This window comes from Dipodomys spectabilis, unplaced genomic scaffold, assembly GCF_019054845.1.
Source record: "Dipodomys spectabilis isolate Male_0828 unplaced genomic scaffold, ASM1905484v1 ptg000669l, whole genome shotgun sequence".
NCBI lineage: Eukaryota > Metazoa > Chordata > Mammalia > Rodentia > Heteromyidae > Dipodomys > Dipodomys spectabilis.
The window spans coordinates 6,149,560-6,166,575 of NW_024871346.1; the positions used below are offsets into that span (position 1 = coordinate 6,149,560).

Sequence of the window (17,016 nt, forward strand, 5' to 3'; positions counted from 1 at the left end):
CTGTGCGTTGTCTCTGAGCTCACTTTGAGCCACAGCACCACTTCCGGTTTTCTGGTGGCTCATTGGAGATAAAGAGTCTCACCGGGACTTTCCTGCCCTGGGCTGGCTTCGAACTGCGATCCTCAGATCTCAGCCTTCTGAATAGCGAGGATGACAGGCGTGAGCCACGGGCGCCCGGCTCCTGGGACCGTTTTATAATCCCACCACTCCCCCGAGACCCTCACACCTCAGGGCCCATAGGTGCGCTGGGCACAGATCTCCACGGAGGAGTGGACTTCTTCCCCAACCCTAGCCACAGCGCCCAGCCAGCCCCGCGCACTGGCGGCCGGGGGACCGGTCAACAGGGTCCAGTGCTGCTAGGGGACAGGTGAGTGGACGTTACTTCCTCTAGAAGGCAAAGGCACATCCTCGTGGACACCGGCGACAAGGGCGCACGCTGCAGACTCGACAACCGCAGCGGACAAGGCTCTGCTTTCGCGGTTCGGTACTGACCAGCCGGGGCGCGACGCACTCCCGCAGCCCCGCGCGCGCCCCGGCGCCCCGCCCACCGCCTTGACGGAAGCGGAAACGGCGCTCGCGCCGCCTCGCCTTCCGGTCGCCGGTTCCGGAAGCCGCGCTCCGCCCATGGCGGCGGAAGGGGCGGGGTGAGTTTGGGGTTGGTCTCCTGTCATCATGGCGCTGGCCGTCCTGCGGGTCCTGGATCCCTTCCCGGCCGAGACACCGCCGTTGTCAGTGCTGCTGCCTCCGGGGGGCCCGTGGCCTGCGGCGGGGCTGGGTTTGGTGCTGGCCCTGCGGCCTGCAGACGAGAGTCCGGCAGGCCCGGCGCTGCTGGTGGCGGCCGTGGAGGGCCCGGGTGCGGGAACCGGGGAGCAGGGTCCTGGGCCCCCGCAGCTGCTGGTGAGCCGCGCGCTGCTGCGGCTTCTGGCACTGGGCTCCGGCGCGCGGGTGCGGGCGCGGCCCGTGCGGCGACCCCCGGCGCTCGGCTGGGCGCTGCTTGGCGCCTGCCCGGGGCCCGGGCTCGGGCCGCGCGTCGGACCGCTGCTGGTGAGGCGTGGGGAGACCCTGCCGGTGCCCGGGCCGCGCGTGTTGGAAACGCGGCCGGCGCTGCAAGGGCTGCTGGGCCCCGGGACGCGACTGGCCGTCACCGAGCTCCGCGGAAAAGCCAGATTGGGGCTGGAGAGCGGAGACGGCAGCCGGCCCCCACCGCCGCCTATAGCGTCCTCCTTTGCAGTTTCCGACACAGTCCGGCAACTCCGGGGAGTGCTAGGAGGGACTGGAGACTGCCTAGGGGTGAGCCGGAGTTGTCTCCGTAGTCTCGGCCTCTTCCAGGGTGAATGGGTGTGGGTGGCCCGGGCCGGAGAGTCACCATCGAACGCTTCCCAACCGCACCTGGCCAAGGTGCAGGTCCTAGAGCCTCGCTGGGACCTCTGTGAGAGACTGGGACCTGGCTCTGGGCAGCTGGCAGAGCCGATCGCTGACGGACTGGTACACGTGCCTGCCACTCTGGCTTTTAATCTCGGCTGTGACCCCTTGGAAGTGGGAGAGCTCAGAATTCAGGTCAGAAATGCTTCCTTTTCCTTCCGCCCTCTTCTCTGTCGTAACTGGCAGACTAGAGGTGTGTCACCTAGGGCCCCCTGCACCTTGCCATCCTGGACTTTTTCACTTATCCTTATTTAATCACTTTCTATCATCAAAATAAGCCTCTATAGTGTGGTCCTACGTGGGAAGAAAGCCTTCTACTCAGGGGAAAGGCGAGGTTCACAGTGAAATCACCATGTATTATTAAATTACTTTAATCAGTTGTTGGATTGCTACAATGTACTCAGTGCTGGGGGGGATATAGAGGATGGTGTCTTGGTGTTTTTACTCATGCTTATCCTTGATTCCAGATTTTTTTCCTATATTACTGCTTTGTCTCTTCACATCTTACCATCCTTTCCTTCAAGACCTCACTAAGAACAACACTCTCTTTATGACACCCTCCAAATCTCAGTGTCACAAATTGAACACTCTTCCTCCAATATTTTGTATCTCCCTTTAGGGCATTGTTTTAATTACATTATCTGCCTAACTTGCAATTACATATTGTTAATTCCTTAAAGGAAGTCTGTTATCTTAGGCATCTGGTGTTTACTTTTAACAATTTATTAAATACATCCAATATAAGTTTTTTATTTTTTTTGAGAGAAAAATTGTGCGGTAATGTATAATTAAGCATCTGGATGTATGATTTAGGCTGGTGTTGTCCAATATGGAAGCCACATTGTGGCTCTTCAGTTGACACTAAAGCAAAAACTTCAGTTCTTCAGTTGCTTTAACCACATGCCAAGTGCCCAATAGCCACATGTAGCTAGACCACACTTCTTCACTGGAGAAAGTTCTGCTGGGCAGTGAGAGTGGCCAGTTAGCACCATGAAATGGGCCTGAGGGTTTGACTCAGTGACAGGACACTTGCCCAGCAAGCAAGAGGCCTGGGTTCAATCTCTAACACCATGAAACAAAAACTGAGAAGTCAGAAAGATGAATGAGGTAATCACGCACAGAAGTAGATGTGGGTTTCATTCTGAATGGAGAAAAATTTGACATACTTGGAATGGAGCTCACCCAGCTGAAGTAATGTCCACTTAATATCAGTCACAGTGGCTGCCTAGTGTCACTGACAGGACTTGTGGGGATAAATGTCTTTGCCATTTCACTGGCTCTAGACCAAGTTAAAGGTATCGTTTTTATGCGGGAGCTTTTCGAAGCCAGAGTCAAGAGAAGTGCCACTGCCTCCTGGTGCCCGTTAGAGAGAGAGATTTTGGTTTTCTTGGGAAGGGGAAGGTACAATTACTCAGTTCTACTACCTGAGCCCCATTTCCTGCAAGCCTTGTGATTATGAAAGCCCATCCTGCTGGTAAGAGACAGCGCCTCACTCTGGGCAAAAGCTGTAAGGTGGTAATTGTTTCTCTCATAGAGGTACTTGGAAGGCTCCATCACCCCAGGGGACAAAGGAAGCTGCTCACTGTTGCCTGGGCCTCCGTTTGCCAGAGAGTTACACATCGAAATCGTGTCCTCTCCCCACTACAGCGTTAACGGGAACTATGACCGTGTTCTTTACCAGCACTTTCAGACACCCAGGTTAGCTGCCTACCCCTTTAAGGAAGTGAGCATCTCACCCTTGTTACCTTCTTCTGCCCCCATGCCTTACAACCAGGTATCCAGGGCCTTTGTTTTAAAAGGCCACATTTTAGGCAATATTGTGGCAAAGAACTTCTTGGTGTATCACACAGACAACAGAGGGGAAAGCTGAACCATGAGATGAATTTGGAAGTTCCTAGCTGAGAAAAGACACTTACTTGAGGTTGGACATTGTGGTTTACAACTATAATTCCAGCACTCTCAATCTTCCTGTCAAGAAGATTGAGAGTTCAAGTCGAACCTGAGCTATATAATAAGTTCCCGTCTCAAAAAATCAAAGAAGAAGAGGAAGAAGGAGGAGGATTAGAACAACCAAAAAACCTGTTGTTCAAAGAGGACTTTAGGGATGCCAGTGGCTCGCTGTAAACCCAGCTACTCAGGAGACAGATCTGAGGATTGCAGTTTGAAGCCAGCCTAGGCAGGAAAGTCCATGAGACTCTTGCCTCCAATAGACTACCAAAAAAGCCAGAAATGGAGCTGTGGCTCAAGTGGTAGAGCACTAGCCTTGAGTAAAAAAGCTAAGGGACAGCACTCAGGCCCTGAATGCAGGCCCTAGGACCTATACTAAAAAACAAACAGGCATCCTGGCTCACCCTCTGGCTCACACCTGTAATCCTAACTACTAAGGAGGCTGAGATCAGATCTCAGTTCAAAGCCAGCCCAGGAATGAAAGTCCATGAGCTTCTTATCTCTAGTTAACCACCAGAAAACCAGAAGTGGCACTGTGGCTTGGGACAGCACCCAGGCCCAGAGTTCAAGACCTACAATCGACCAAAGAAAAACAAACAAAAAAAGACTTTAGAACCAGTATCCCCAGGAGGCTGGGAATGTGGCTTAGTGGTAGAATACTTGCCTGGCATACATGAAGCCCTGGGTTCAGTTCCTCAGTACCACATAAACAGAAAAAGCCAGAAGTGGCGCTGTGGCTCAAGTGGTAAGAGTGCTAACCTTGAGCAAAAGCAGCTCAGAGACAGTGCTCAGGCACTGAGTTCAAGCCCCAGGACTGGCAAAAAAAAAAAAAAAAAAGAACCAGTATCCTTTTCTAGTCCTTCCTGTTTCCCCAGCTCACTGGTTCCTTGGAAAATTGCTTGCAAATCTCTACATATACAGAAGGTCCCTAAGCAGTGTCTACATGTTGTGGGGTGGGCAAAGGGGAGTTTATCAGGCACATGCCCAGGGTCCTGTTGTGAGTTGACCAAGGCCTCTGCTGTGTTGCAGGGTGGTCCAGGAAGGGGATGTTCTATGTGTGCCAACAGTTGGGCAAGTAGAGATCCTGGAAGGAAGTCCGGAGAAACTGCCCAGGTATGTGGTTGCCTTGGCTCCTACAGCTGGGATTCAGAAAACCTGGGTTCAGTTCTTTAATCTCCCCCCAAAAAACTGTAATCAAGCTGAGCACTGGTGGCTCATGCCTGTAATCCTGGCTACTCCGGAGGCTGAGATCTGAGGATTGTGGTTCGAATCCAGCCCCGGCAGAAAAGTCCCCATGAGACCCTTATCTCCAATTAACCACTCAAAAACCAGAAGTGATGCTATGGCTCAAAGTGGTAGAGCAGTAACCTTAAGCAAAAGAGCTCAGAGACAGTGCCCAGGCAGGTCCTGACATGACAAAACAAAAAAAAATTGTAAGCTGGGCGCCGGTGGCTCACGCCTGTAATCCTAGCTACTCAGGAGGCTGAGATCTGAGGATCGTGGATCAAAGCCAGCCTGGGCAGGAAAGTCCATGAAACTCTTATTTCCAATAAACCACTAGAAAACCAGAAGCGGTGCTGTGGCTCAAGTGGTAGAGCACTCGCCTTGAGCTGAAGAGCGCAGGGACAGTGCCCAAGCCCAGAGTTCAAGCCCCACGACCAACAACAACAAAAATTGTAATAATTTTATGCCTGAGAATATTTTGTTATCGCTGTATATATTTTTCTGAAGATAAAAAATAATCCCTCTTCAAGTTCCCAGTTATGAAGGTTAAAAACCACTGTCTGGGGGAGGGGAGAGGGATGTGGGTCAGTGCCTAGAGACCCTGGGTTTCATCCTTAGCACAAAAACAAAGAACTTAGCTGGTTGCTGGTAATCTTAACTACTCAGGAGGCTGAAATGTAAGTCCAGCCGAGGCAGGAAAGTCTATGTCTCTAAAATAGCCACCAAAAAGCAAGAAGTAGAGTTGTAGCTCAAGCGGTAGAATGTCATCCTTAATGGAAAATCTTGGGACCAAGAGACCAAGATCTGAGCATCATAGTTCAAAGCCAGCCTGGACAGAAAGTCCATGAGACTTACCTTCACTTAACCACCAAAAATCCTGAAGTAGGGCTGTGGCTCCAGTGGTAGAACATTAGCCTTGAGCAAGAAAGCTTAGGGACAGGGGCTGGGAAGGTGGCTCAGTGGTAGAGCGCTTGCCTTGCATGCCTGAGGCCCTGGGTTCGATTCCTCAGCACCACATAAGCAAAAAGAAAGCTTAGGGACAGCACCCAGGCCCTGAGTTCAAGCCCCAGGACTGGCAATAAAGAAATGAAAAGAGCCAGGCACTGGTGGCTCACGCCTGTAATCCTAGTTACTAAGGAGGCTGAGATCTGAGGATCATGGCTCAAAGCCAGCCCAGACAGGAAAGTCTGTGAGACTCTTCTCTCCAATAAACCAGTTGAAATGGTGCTGTGGCTCAAGTAGTAGAGCACTAGCCTTGAGCTGAAGAGCTGAGGGACAGCACCCAGGCCTAGAGTTCAAACTCCACGACCAACAAAAAAGGAAGACCCAGGCACTGATGGTGCATGCCAGTTATCCTAGCTACTCAGGAGGCTGCAGTCTGAGGATCTTCATTTGAAGCCAGCCCAGGCAGGAAAATCTATGAGACTCTTATCTCCAATTATTATCTCCAATTAACTACCAGAAAAGCCAGGACTGGAGCTGTGGCTCAAGTGCTAGAGCACTAGCCTTCATCATAAAAACTTAAGGAGAACACACAGGCCCTGAGTTCAAGTCCCAGGACCAGTGTGTAGGTGTGTGGGTGCACACATGCATGTACACACACACACACACACACACACACACTAATGAATGAAGACTGTCTGCTTTCCTGTCGGTTTATCTTCACACTCCTTGCTATGTCTCAGGGCACTCAATTTGTGCTGCTCTCAAGTTTGTCTTCTCTGACTGGGATCGCCACCTGTCCTTGGGGAAGAGGGTATGTGTCTTGTGGATCTTTGGTTTATTGCACCTTTTCCCCACAGGTGGCGTGAGATGTTTTTTAAAGTGAAGAAGACAGTTGGGGAAGCCTCAGGCGGGCAAACCAGTGCGTACTTGGCCGACACCACCCACACCTCCTTATACACGGTGAGGCCTTGGTGTGGGGGGGGGGGGGGGCGAGGGGGTGGCAAAGGGGCCAGAAACAACCTTTAGAGCTACAAGCTTCCTCCAACCTCTCATAGGTGGGTTCTACCTTGAGCGCTGTTCCAGCGCTGTCTTTAGAAAGATCTGTCTGGTGCAGCTTGTCTCCTCCAGGCCTGGAGGCCTTGGTGACCGAGCTCTGCACCATCCTGAAGCCTCGCCTCCAGCCTGGGTGAGTGAGGCTGCCTCTAGGGGGCAGCCTTCCCGATGCTCAGGTCCGAGTTGGGAGTCCAGGCCGCCGGGCTGCTTCTCTGTTAGCAGATTCCTGGGCACCTTTCCTAGGATATCCTGTAAGGTGGAAGAATCTGCACCAGGGACAGCAACCTCTGAGCCTTCCCTTCTCCTCAGCAAGCCCCACAGGCATCCTGGCCTTTACTACCCCTGGCCCTAAAGAGCAAAGCTCCTCATTCCAGTGGCCCACGTATAGACCCCTAGTTCCTCTTGGTACAGTTCAGCCCTAACAAGCCAAGCTTTACTGAAGCTACAACTAGTAAAGACAATCCGACTGTGGCTGTTGAATATGCCCTGGGGCTCTGCCAGGGCAGCAGAGATGGTGTGGGAGGTGGGGCCTCACTGCGGGACAGACCCTGGCTAGGCCCCCGAGGCCCAAGGGGAGAGAAACAGGGCATCTGCTTCCATGATCAAATTTCCTGGAGACTCTTAACATCGGGCAGGATGGAAGGGACCATCTGTTCTCTGACTACAGGGGGGCCTTGCTGACGGGAACTGGCCGTGTCCTTCTGCGGGGATCCCCGGGCAGTGGGAAGGCCACAGCAGTGGCTGCCGCCTGCAGTCGCCTTGGGCTCCACTTACTCAAGGTGAGCAGCTTGGACAGAACCGCAGCCATCGCTCTTCCAGGCCGAGAGTCTGCCTTTCACCCTCCTTCCTCCCCTTCCTCCCCTGCCCAACCTATCACCCCAGCCTAGAGCCCAGAGGCCCAGCGTAGCCCACATGCTCAGCTACTAGGAGGCCCTTCTGGGGAGAAGGGGGGCTTGACATGGTGGTGGGTAGTGTGAGTAAAAGGTGAGGCTGGCCTGTGTCTTCCTCCAACCCTCTGCTCAGTTGTGCCTACCCTGCTCACAGCCCCCCACCCCCGACCCCCCTGCTTGCAGACACCCGGCTTCCTTCCAGGTGCCCTGCTCCAGCCTCTGTGCCGACAGCAGTGGGGCCACGGAGACAAAGCTGCAGGCGGCCTTCTCCCAGGCCCGCCGCTGCAGGCCTGCGGTCCTCTTGCTGACAGCTGTGGACCTTCTGGGCCGGGACCGTGATGGGCTGGGTGAGGATGCCCGCGTGGTGGCCACGCTGCGCCACCTCCTCCTCGATGAGGACCCGCTCAGCAGGTATTTCTAGAAGCAGGCCCTTTCCCCCTACCCCCACCCCAGTGGCCCATCTGCCTGCCTTTGCCAGCCCAGGGCTAAGCTCTCCCCCCATAGCATTCCCATGAACCCAGGAACACTGGGGTGTGCATCTCCCTACTCCAGCCCTGCACCCACCCCTCCTGAACATGGCGGCAGTCCTGCCCTCCGTACCTACTTCCCTGTCCGCAGCTGCCCTCCCCTGATGGTCGTGGCCACCACGAGCTGGGCGCAGAACCTGCCCGCAGACGTGCAGACGGCGTTTCCTCACGAGCTGGAGGTGCCGGTGCTGTCGGAGGGGCAGCGGCTCAGCGTCCTGCAAGCCCTCACGGCCCGCCTCCCCCTGGGCCAGGAGGTGAACCTGGCGCAGCTGGCACGCCGCTGTGCAGTGAGTACCAGCACAGGGCACCGTGCCCTGGCTCTGCTGTTCTGTGTGCCAACAAGGGTGGGGAACCCAAAGGGGAGGACACCTTCCCCCCCTCCCCCGGCAGGTTCCTGCCCCTTGTGTCTGCTGATGTGACCTTTCCCGTGATGCTCTAGGGCTTTGTGGTGGGGGATCTCTGTGCCCTTGTGACCCACAGCAGCCGGGCAGCCTGCACCCGGATCAAGAACTCAGGGTATGGAAGTTGAGCACAGAAGGGGAGTGGTGGCCAGGGGACATGGGGCGTTAATGAGGAAGAGGGAAAGGAAAGGAGGGGAGACCTGGTGACAGGCCCTCCCTTGGTTTCCCTTTGGAGTTCGGCGGGCGACCTGAGTGAGGAAGATGAGCGGGATTTGTGTCTTGCCGGCTTTCCCCTCCTGGCTGAGGACTTCGGGCAGGCGCTGGAGCGACTGCAGGCAGCTCACTCCCAGGCTGTGGGCGCACCCAAGGTGGGGCTTCCGGTCCCTGGAGGTGGGGCAGGAGCTCCTCCACCTGTGTCTCCCACCTGCCTACCGTCTGCTCCTAGATCCCCTCCGTGTCCTGGCATGATGTGGGCGGGCTGCAGGAGGTGAAGAAGGAGATTCTGGAGACCATCCAGCTCCCTCTGGAGCACCCCGAGCTGCTGAGCCTGGGCCTGAGGCGCTCGGGCCTTCTGCTCCACGGGCCCCCGGGCACGGGCAAGACGCTCCTGGCCAAGGCAGTGGCCACCGAGTGCAGCCTCACCTTCCTTAGGTGGGTGGGCATGGAAGGAAGGTGGAGGGCTGGGGCAGGCAGGGCTGTGGAGAGGTCTTGGGGTGGGCCTCACTCTCCCCTCATCTTGCTCAGTGTGAAGGGGCCAGAGCTCATCAACATGTACGTGGGCCAGAGTGAGGAGAATGTGCGAGAAGGTGAGTGAGCAGGGAGAGGCAGGCCTTGTGGACTCCCCCATCGCTGATGGCCACCCCCTCCCCCAGGCTCCTCCTTTCCACATGCTGGCCTCCTTCCCAGCTGGCCCCAGCCCTGGAGTCCAGTGCTGACACAGCCGACCCTCTTCCCACTCCTCTTTTTGTTTTGTCGGTTGTGGGGCTTGAACTCTGGGACTGGGTGCTGTCCCTCAGCTCTTCAGCTCAAGGGGAGCCTTCTACCGCTTGAGCCACAGCACCGCTTCTGGTTTTCTGGTGGTTTATTGGAGATAAGTGTCTCACAGACTTTCCTGCCTGGGCTGGATTTGAACTGGGATCCTCAGATCTCAGCCTCCGGGGTAGCTAGGATGACAGGCGTGAGCCACCAGCACCTGGCCCCATCCCTCTTCTGACTCCAACCCTCCTGAGATCCCTCCGCCTCTGAGCATCCCTGTCTTCAGTATTTGCCAGGGCCAGGGCTGCTGCTCCCTGCATCATCTTCTTTGATGAACTGGACTCCTTGGCCCCAAGCCGGGGGCGAAGTGGAGACTCTGGAGGGGTGATGGACAGGTGAGGGTGGGAATGGGAATGGGGTCTCCAGGATTGGAGGGACTGCTCATAGCATGCTTCAGATCAGGGCTCCAAGATACAAATCCCTGCTCTTTTGGTTCTGGGATGGAATCCTGGAAGCTAAAGAGAGTTGGGTGCAGTACCAAGGGGATGGGTGTGGTGGTGGGGTACAAGGGTGGAGCTGGGCAGAGGGTCTTGTAAGGAGAGGCTCTGGCAGTTGGGGTGGGCCAAGGACACCCTGGCTTCCTCCCCTGCAGGGTGGTGTCTCAACTCCTGGCTGAGCTGGACGGGCTTCACAGCACTCAGGACGTGTTTGTGATCGGAGCCACCAACAGGCCGGACCTCCTGGACCCTGCCCTTCTGCGGCCTGGCAGGTAGGCCCTCTGGACTTCCACCAGGCCCACTTGGCCTCAGCCTTCCACCCCGTCCTGTGCCTCCTTCACCCCTCTCGGCTGCGCAGCTGGATTTTGCCCACTGATCTCTCCAAAGGTTTGACAAGCTGGTGTTCGTGGGGGCGAATGAGGACCGCGCCTCCCAGCTGCGTGTTTTAAGCACCATCACACGCAAGTACGCCCACGGGAGAACACTGTGCGAGGCCTGGGGCCTTGCGGTGGTGGGAAAGGGGCAGCCCTCAGGGTGAGCTGCCCAGTGATGGACTGCGGCCAGCTGTGATGGTTCTGGTTCGGCCACAACAGATTCAAGCTGGAGCCCTCGGTGAGCCTGGCGAGCGTGCTGGATTGCTGCCCTCCCCAGATGACCGGTGCGGACCTCTACTCTCTCTGCTCTGATGCCATGACAGCCGCCCTCAAGCGCAAGGTCCATGACCTGGAGGAAGGTGGGCCACTCCCCCGCCCCGGAGGTCAGCCAGAAAGCAAACTGGGCCGGGCACCAGTGTCTCACACCTATAATCCTAGCTCCTCAGGAGGCTGAGATCTGAGGATTGTGGTTCAAAGCCAGTCCAGGCTGGAAAGTCCGTGAGACTCTGATCTCCAATTACCCACCAGAAAACCGGAAGTGGCGCTGTGGCTCAAGTGGTAGAGTGCTCACCTTGAGCTGAAGAGCCCAGGGACAGCACCCAGGCCCAGAGTTCAGGCCCCAGGACCGACCAAAAAAAAAACAAAAAAAGCTAATGGGAGATGAGCCTGGTCCCGCCTTCCAGAGCAAACACATCCGGGCTCTGAGGAGGAAGTGCCTCGCCCGGACTCTCCCCTGCCTCTGTTCCCCTGCTGGGATGGAGCCCTCGCTTTACTCCCCCTGTCCTTCCTCAGGGCTGGAGACTAGGGGCTCAGCACTGCTGCTCACCATGGAGGACTTGCTGCAGGCTGCTGCCCGTCTGCAGCCCTCAGCGAGCGAGCAAGAGCTGCTGCGGTACACGCGCATCCAGCGCAAGCTCGCCGCCTGCTAGGAGCAGCCTGCCATATGGGACTGGCTGCAAGGGCCCCGTCCAGACCTGAGAGGACAGAGCTCTTCCTCAGACTGCTGCCTACCCAGCTGAAGCCCACCCCTCCCTCCAGGACAGGCTTATCTGCACCAGAGAGGTCAGGCTCATACCCACTGGGAAGCAGTGGCTAGTTCAGTGACAAAAACTAAAGTACAGCCAGGCACTGGTGGCTCACGCCTGTAGTCCTAGCTACTCAGGAGGCTGAGATCTGAGAATCACAGTTCAAAGCCAGCCCGGGCAGGAAAGTCCGTGAGACTCTTATCTCCAATAAACCAATAAACCACCTGAGGTAGAGCACTGGTCTTGTGCTGAAGGGCTCAGGGACAGTGCCCAGGCCCAGAGTTCAAGCCCCACGAAGGACAAAAATAAAAAAAAAAACATTTTTAAAATTAAAAAAAAGTAAAGTATCCATTGCCCCCGGCTGGTGTTGTGGAGGCGGGGCGGAGTAGAGCTGGGGTGTGGGAGGAGCAGGGGCTGTGGCACCCCTGTTCCATCGGACATAATCACAAGGCACAGGGGTCCGAAAAAGGTAGATTATATTGTTGACACTTCCTTTCCCAGGAGCCAATCCCTGCACCCCAGCTGCACTAGCCTTTGGCCTTGGGGTGGAGCCCAGGCCCCCTCCCACACACACACCTCCCAGAGCCTCGCAGCCCCTGGGCAGGCGTCTGCGGGAGCTCAGGCCGTCCTCTTGAGCACGTGGATGAAATAACAGGGAACATAGGCTTGGCCCGGCTTGTAAGGCTTGAAGTCGCCCAGGACGCTGTGCTGGCACTTGTCCCCGAAGGCTGCCCGCAGCAACTCCGTGAAGGACTCCAGACAGTGTGGGTAGTAAGAGAGGCGGAACTTACTGCAACAGAGCCCCAGGGCAGCCATGAGGCCTGCTGGGCCCCGGCTCTCCCCACCCCTTCCTCACCCCTGCCCAGACAAGTGCTACCTGAAGCCAGGAGAGCCATCTGGGTGGGCGGCAGGCACCTGCACCGTGTAGTCCAACGTCACCATGTGGGGCTTGTTGTTCACGGTCAGCACCGAGGTCGTGATGTCCTTGGTCAGGTCGCTCTGCGGGCAGCGAGCAGGCGGCGTGAGCCCCCAGAACCCCAGCTTCTCACCTCCCGCCCGATGCTGTCCTCCGTGCTCCACCACACCTTATAGTAAATGTTCTTCCCTGGGGGCGCACTGCCCGTGCTGAGGATGTGGTCGTAGTTACGGTGGTCGATGACCAGCAGGCCCCCGGGCCGCACCATGCTTGCGATGTTCTTCAGCGCCAGCCGATGCTCGCTCTGGTCACCTGGAACCCAGGCAGGGGTGAAGAGGCTACACTGGCCGCGAGTCTGCAGCACCCCTTCCTCTCCCACTTCTCCCCTCCCCAAGTGCCAGTGCCCAGAGGCAAAAAGCAGGCATTTGCCTGGTCAGAAGAGTAGGCAACCAGGGGTCTCTGGACAGGGGCAGAGCTCAAGGCAGACCCGAGACCCCAGACCCAACCCAGGCCACTGCTCCCACCTTTGAGGTCGGGCAAGTGAGCGAAACTGTTCCCAAGGCAGATCACTGCGTCAAAGCCCCCTCCGGCTGGCTGCGGCACATCTTTGTCTAGCGTCATCCAGTTGGCTTCTTCAATGACTAGAGGGCGGAAGGAAAAGAGGAATCAGTCCATCATACCAGTAGCTGCTACTTCCTCCACGTCCTGACTCAGTCCTCAAGATACCCAGGGCCTCCCCGTCCTGCTACAGGAAGGGAATCATTAAGGACTGGAGAGAATGGAGGAAAGAGCCTAGGTTGGGAAACAGGGTTTGGGGAGGGATAGGATGCTGTAAACAGTTCCAGCCAGCTCTTCAGAGCTGGGTGCAATGGTGTGCCTCTCCAGCCCCACCGAGTCAAGAAGCAGAGGCAGGAAGATTACTTAAAGGCAAGCTTCAGGCTAGCCTGGGCAGCAGGATTCCCCTCCAAAAAAAGGGGGGAGGGCAAGGGCTGGGAAGGTGGCTCAGTGATAGATTGCCTCACATGCCTGAGGCCCTGGATTTGATTTCTCAGCACCACATAAACAGAAAAAGCTGGAAGTGGGTACTGTGACTCAAGCGGTAGAGCACTAGCCTTGAGCTGAAGAGCTCAGGGATGGCGCCCAGGCCCAGAGTTCAAGCCCCACGACCGAGAAAAAATAAAAAGGTTTAAAGTGGAACCTAGTGGAACCCAAGGGCCTGGCTTCCATCTCTAGTGTGCCACACACATGCATCCAAATGATAGAACCAAAAGAAGATTTTCAGGGCTGGCTCCGTGGTAGAGTGCTTGCTTAGCATTCATGAAGCCCTGAGTTGAATTCCTCAGCACCACATACATAGAAAAAGCTGAAGTGGCTCAAGTGGTAGAGCACCAGCCTTGTGCACCAGACCCAGTGTTCAAGCCCCATGACTGCGGGGGAGAAAAAGAAGAAAAAAGAGATCTTTAATCTTAGCACCTGGTACCTTGTTTGGAGGCCTTGCCCTCCCTTTTCAAGGGCATTACAGTAATTCCGCTTTACTCTGAGGACACAGCAGGACACTCACATACAGGAGCCCAGGGCACAGGGAGGGGTCACCCCGGTGGTGCAACTGCAATTGTCTGGCCAGACGCACTGGACCTACGCACCCCACTTGTCAAAGGCTGGCTCCTGCCGCCGGTTCCAGCGCTCTTTAAGGGCGTACTTCAGCATCTTGTCACTGGCGTCCACGCTGGTCACACTGAAGCCCTCCTCCACCAGCATGATGGAGTCCACCCTGGGCATGGCAGGGGAGGTGGAGAGGGCAGGTCAGGAGACGAAAGCCCAGGAGGAGGCCCCGTGTGTGCCACTTCCATCCTAGCTGTTCAGAGCCTTCCCTCTGCCTGTTCCCTGCCCTCTCCACAGACCTCAAGTGACTGTACCAATCTGTTCTTATCACGGGGTAACAACTTTCCTGCTGTTGTTTTGGTCGTGGGTCATGAACTCTGGGCCTGGGCGCTGTCCCTCAGCTCTTCAGCTCAAGGCTAGCGCTCTACCACTTGAGTCACAGCGCCACTTTTGGCTTTTTCTACTTATGTAGTGCTGAGGAATCGAACCCAGGGCCTCATGCATGCGAGGCAAGCGCTCTACCACTGAGCCACCTTTCCAGCCTTCTGCTGTTGCTTTTCAAGCAGTGTATGGACAGGCCTTAATCCTCCAGGCAATCCTGGGAGGTGGAAGCTATCCATCCCCATTTGAGAAGTGTGCAAGCCGCGGCTCCCGAGTTAACCAACCCGAGTCTGTATTCCCTCTCCACTAGATGGAGGGCTTTGATTTTTCTGGGGTCAAATCTCCCCCCCACCAGGAAAATGCAGAATGCCATTCCCTCATTGTGTTTTGTGAGAGTTGGAACATTAAAAAATAATAATAATAAAAAAGCTGGGCTTGGTGGCTCACATCTGTCATCACAACTACTCAGGAGGCTGAGATCTGAGGATCACAGTTCAAAGCCAGCCTAGGCAGGGAAGTCCGTGAGACTCTTCTCTACAACGAACCACCAGAAAACCGGAAGTGGCGCTGTGGCTCAAGTGGTAGAGCGCCAGCCTTGAGCTGAAGAGCTGAAGGACAGCGCCCAGGCCCAGAGTTCAAGCCCCACGACCGACAAAAATAAAAGAACAACAACAAGCAAACAAACAAATGAACATTAAAAAACAAAACAAAAAAAAACAAAACCCACCTGGGCGGCGCAGTCACTCTGGCACCGCACTTGGCGCTGAGGGAGCGTGAGCGCGGCCCCAGCCGTCAGCGGAGCGGGGACGGGCTGGAGCCAGGGCTCCGCCGTGCCCCGGCCCCGCCCCTGCTCCCAGCGTCGGGGCGAGGCCGGCCCGCCCGCGCCCGCGCGCCCGCCCGCGCCCGCGCCCGCGCCCCCCGCCCGCCCTCGCGCGCGGGGCTCACCCCGTGCCGCAGGCCACGTCGAGCACGCGGCGGCAGCCGTGCTGGCGCAGCAGCCCGAGCAGCCAGGCCTTGTACTCGGCGGTGCGGCCGCGGGTGTCCCCGATGTACAGCTGCCACACGCGCGCCGCCTCCCCGTCCGCGTACTGGTCCGGGAGCCCCTCGGCCGCCACCCCCAGCGAGCGGCTGCGGTACACGCTGTCCACCATCCTGCCCCGCGCCGCGCCGCCGCCGCCCGCGCCGCACTTATAGCACCCGGGCCGCCCCGCCGGCCAATGGCAGGTGCGCGCGGGGACACGCCCCGGCTGGGGGCTCGGCCCGGCCGGCTCCCGCGGGGCAGGGTCACCGGGAAAGGCCGGAGCCGGGGGAGGACCCGCACAGTCCCACCCAGGTGGTAGGGAAGAAAACCAAGTCCGCACCCACGTGGGCAGGATGGGACCCGTCCGCAGGAGGGGCTGGTCAGCCCGGAGGGGCCCCGGTGAAGCAGCCAAGTCCCGGGGCTGAGCGCCTGCAAGGCGTCGCCGCTGCCCAGCTGTGCGCTCCCGTGCCTTCCCCTGGCGTACAGAACGGACTCAACCGGACCTCACCGGCGTCCTGTCTCCCCGGGGCGGGCGTGGGGGGGGGGGAGCGCCTGGATTCTTCTTGGTGACCGCCGCGGGAAGGGGGGTTCTCTGGGTGCTAGGGGGCTTCATCTCAAGCACTCAGAGATGGTAAGCTTGCACCGCGCTGCTAGCTCCCCACCCAGGTGTGCCCGCCCGAACAAGCATTTCAGATGATTTTCCTGTTTAGATAAATTTAGGACATTGTTTTGTTTTTAAACATTGAGGTCATCTTTATTAGAAAATTCTGTTCTAAAGATGGGCATAGGGAGCAAACAGAGGAGACTCTCTGAAAAGTAACTAAAGCAAACTGGGGATGGGGGTATGGCTCAAGTGATAGAGTGCCTGCCTAGCAAACCCTCCCTGAAACACACACACACACACACACACACACACACACACACACACACACACACACACACACACACACACACACACTTCTCTTCTAATAAGGTTTTGGATAGGTGGACTAAATTAGGTTAACTTGAGCTCAAGTTAACTCTGCAGGGGTAGCAAGGGGAATGAGAAAGGAGGCAATTCCCAAATTCGGGACTTGTGGCTGTGTGGTGGGAGATAAAGAGAAAAACCCAGATCCTGCCATCAACCTTGGTGGGCTGGGTAAGGCCAGAGACTGGGACATCTGGGCCTCTGGAGGCAGGGGCTCCCCACAGCAGCCAGGGGTCAAAGAGCAGGACAGTCTCAGCACGTCTGCCCTGAGGCTGGGCTGGGATTGGGTCTCTGGGCCAACACCCCAGGAAGCTGATATTTCATCCAATTCTAAGAATCAATGATGCTCTGGGGACAGACATAGGACATGTGCTGGAGGGCTGTGGGTTAGTGCCACTAATACAGGAATCAGGGACTCCACACCAAAACCTAGACAGTCCAGGGGGCTGCAAACAGATTCCAGACCCTGGATCCCATGCTTCCTCCTGCCCAGCCCAGGAAAGCATGGCATCTCATGGGTGTGGCCCGCTGACAAGGGCACATCACTGCGGAACCCCTTCCCTTCTCTCCTTGCAAGGAGCTTGCTTGCCTTCTTTCCTTCTCTTTCTTTCTTGCTTTTTCTTTCTTTCTTTCTGCCAGTTATGGGCTTGAACTCAGGGCCTGGACACTGTCGCTGAGCTTCTTTTTGCTTAAGGCTAGCACTCTATCACTTGAGCCACAGCACCACTTCTGGCTTTTTCTGCGTATGTGGTACTGAGGAATCGAACCCAGTGTATCATGCATGCTAGGCAAACACTCTACCACTAAGCCACCTTCCCAGCCCTCTTTCTTTCTTCCTTTTTGGTGATG

The 17,016-nt window shown here is 56.6% G+C and overlaps 2 protein-coding genes across 2 annotated transcripts; one reads left to right on the forward strand and one right to left on the reverse strand.

Moving 5' to 3' along the window:
• The first annotated feature begins 644 nt into the window (after nucleotides 1-644).
• Pex6 (peroxisomal biogenesis factor 6) lies at nucleotides 645-11,445 on the forward strand. Its single transcript, XM_042672097.1, has 17 exons — nucleotides 645-1,557; nucleotides 2,957-3,120; nucleotides 4,399-4,482; nucleotides 6,396-6,498; nucleotides 6,594-6,724; nucleotides 7,259-7,370; nucleotides 7,684-7,892; nucleotides 8,100-8,295; nucleotides 8,448-8,524; nucleotides 8,645-8,777; nucleotides 8,855-9,060; nucleotides 9,154-9,215; nucleotides 9,671-9,779; nucleotides 10,037-10,153; nucleotides 10,269-10,346; nucleotides 10,475-10,614; nucleotides 11,048-11,445. The coding sequence occupies exons 1-17, from the start codon at nucleotides 673-675 to the stop codon at nucleotides 11,182-11,184; spliced, it is 2,943 nt and encodes a 980-aa protein (XP_042528031.1). The 5' UTR covers nucleotides 645-672; the 3' UTR covers nucleotides 11,185-11,445.
• A 336-nt stretch (nucleotides 11,446-11,781) lies between these two features.
• Nucleotides 11,782-15,368, reverse strand: LOC122101636 (glycine N-methyltransferase). Its single transcript, XM_042672098.1, has 6 exons — nucleotides 15,125-15,368; nucleotides 13,840-13,967; nucleotides 12,721-12,837; nucleotides 12,366-12,508; nucleotides 12,158-12,279; nucleotides 11,782-12,070 (listed from the first exon to the last, which is right to left on the reverse strand). The coding sequence occupies exons 1-6, from the start codon at nucleotides 15,328-15,330 to the stop codon at nucleotides 11,899-11,901; spliced, it is 888 nt and encodes a 295-aa protein (XP_042528032.1). The 5' UTR covers nucleotides 15,331-15,368; the 3' UTR covers nucleotides 11,782-11,898.
• Between the last annotated feature and the right edge of the window lie 1,648 nt (nucleotides 15,369-17,016).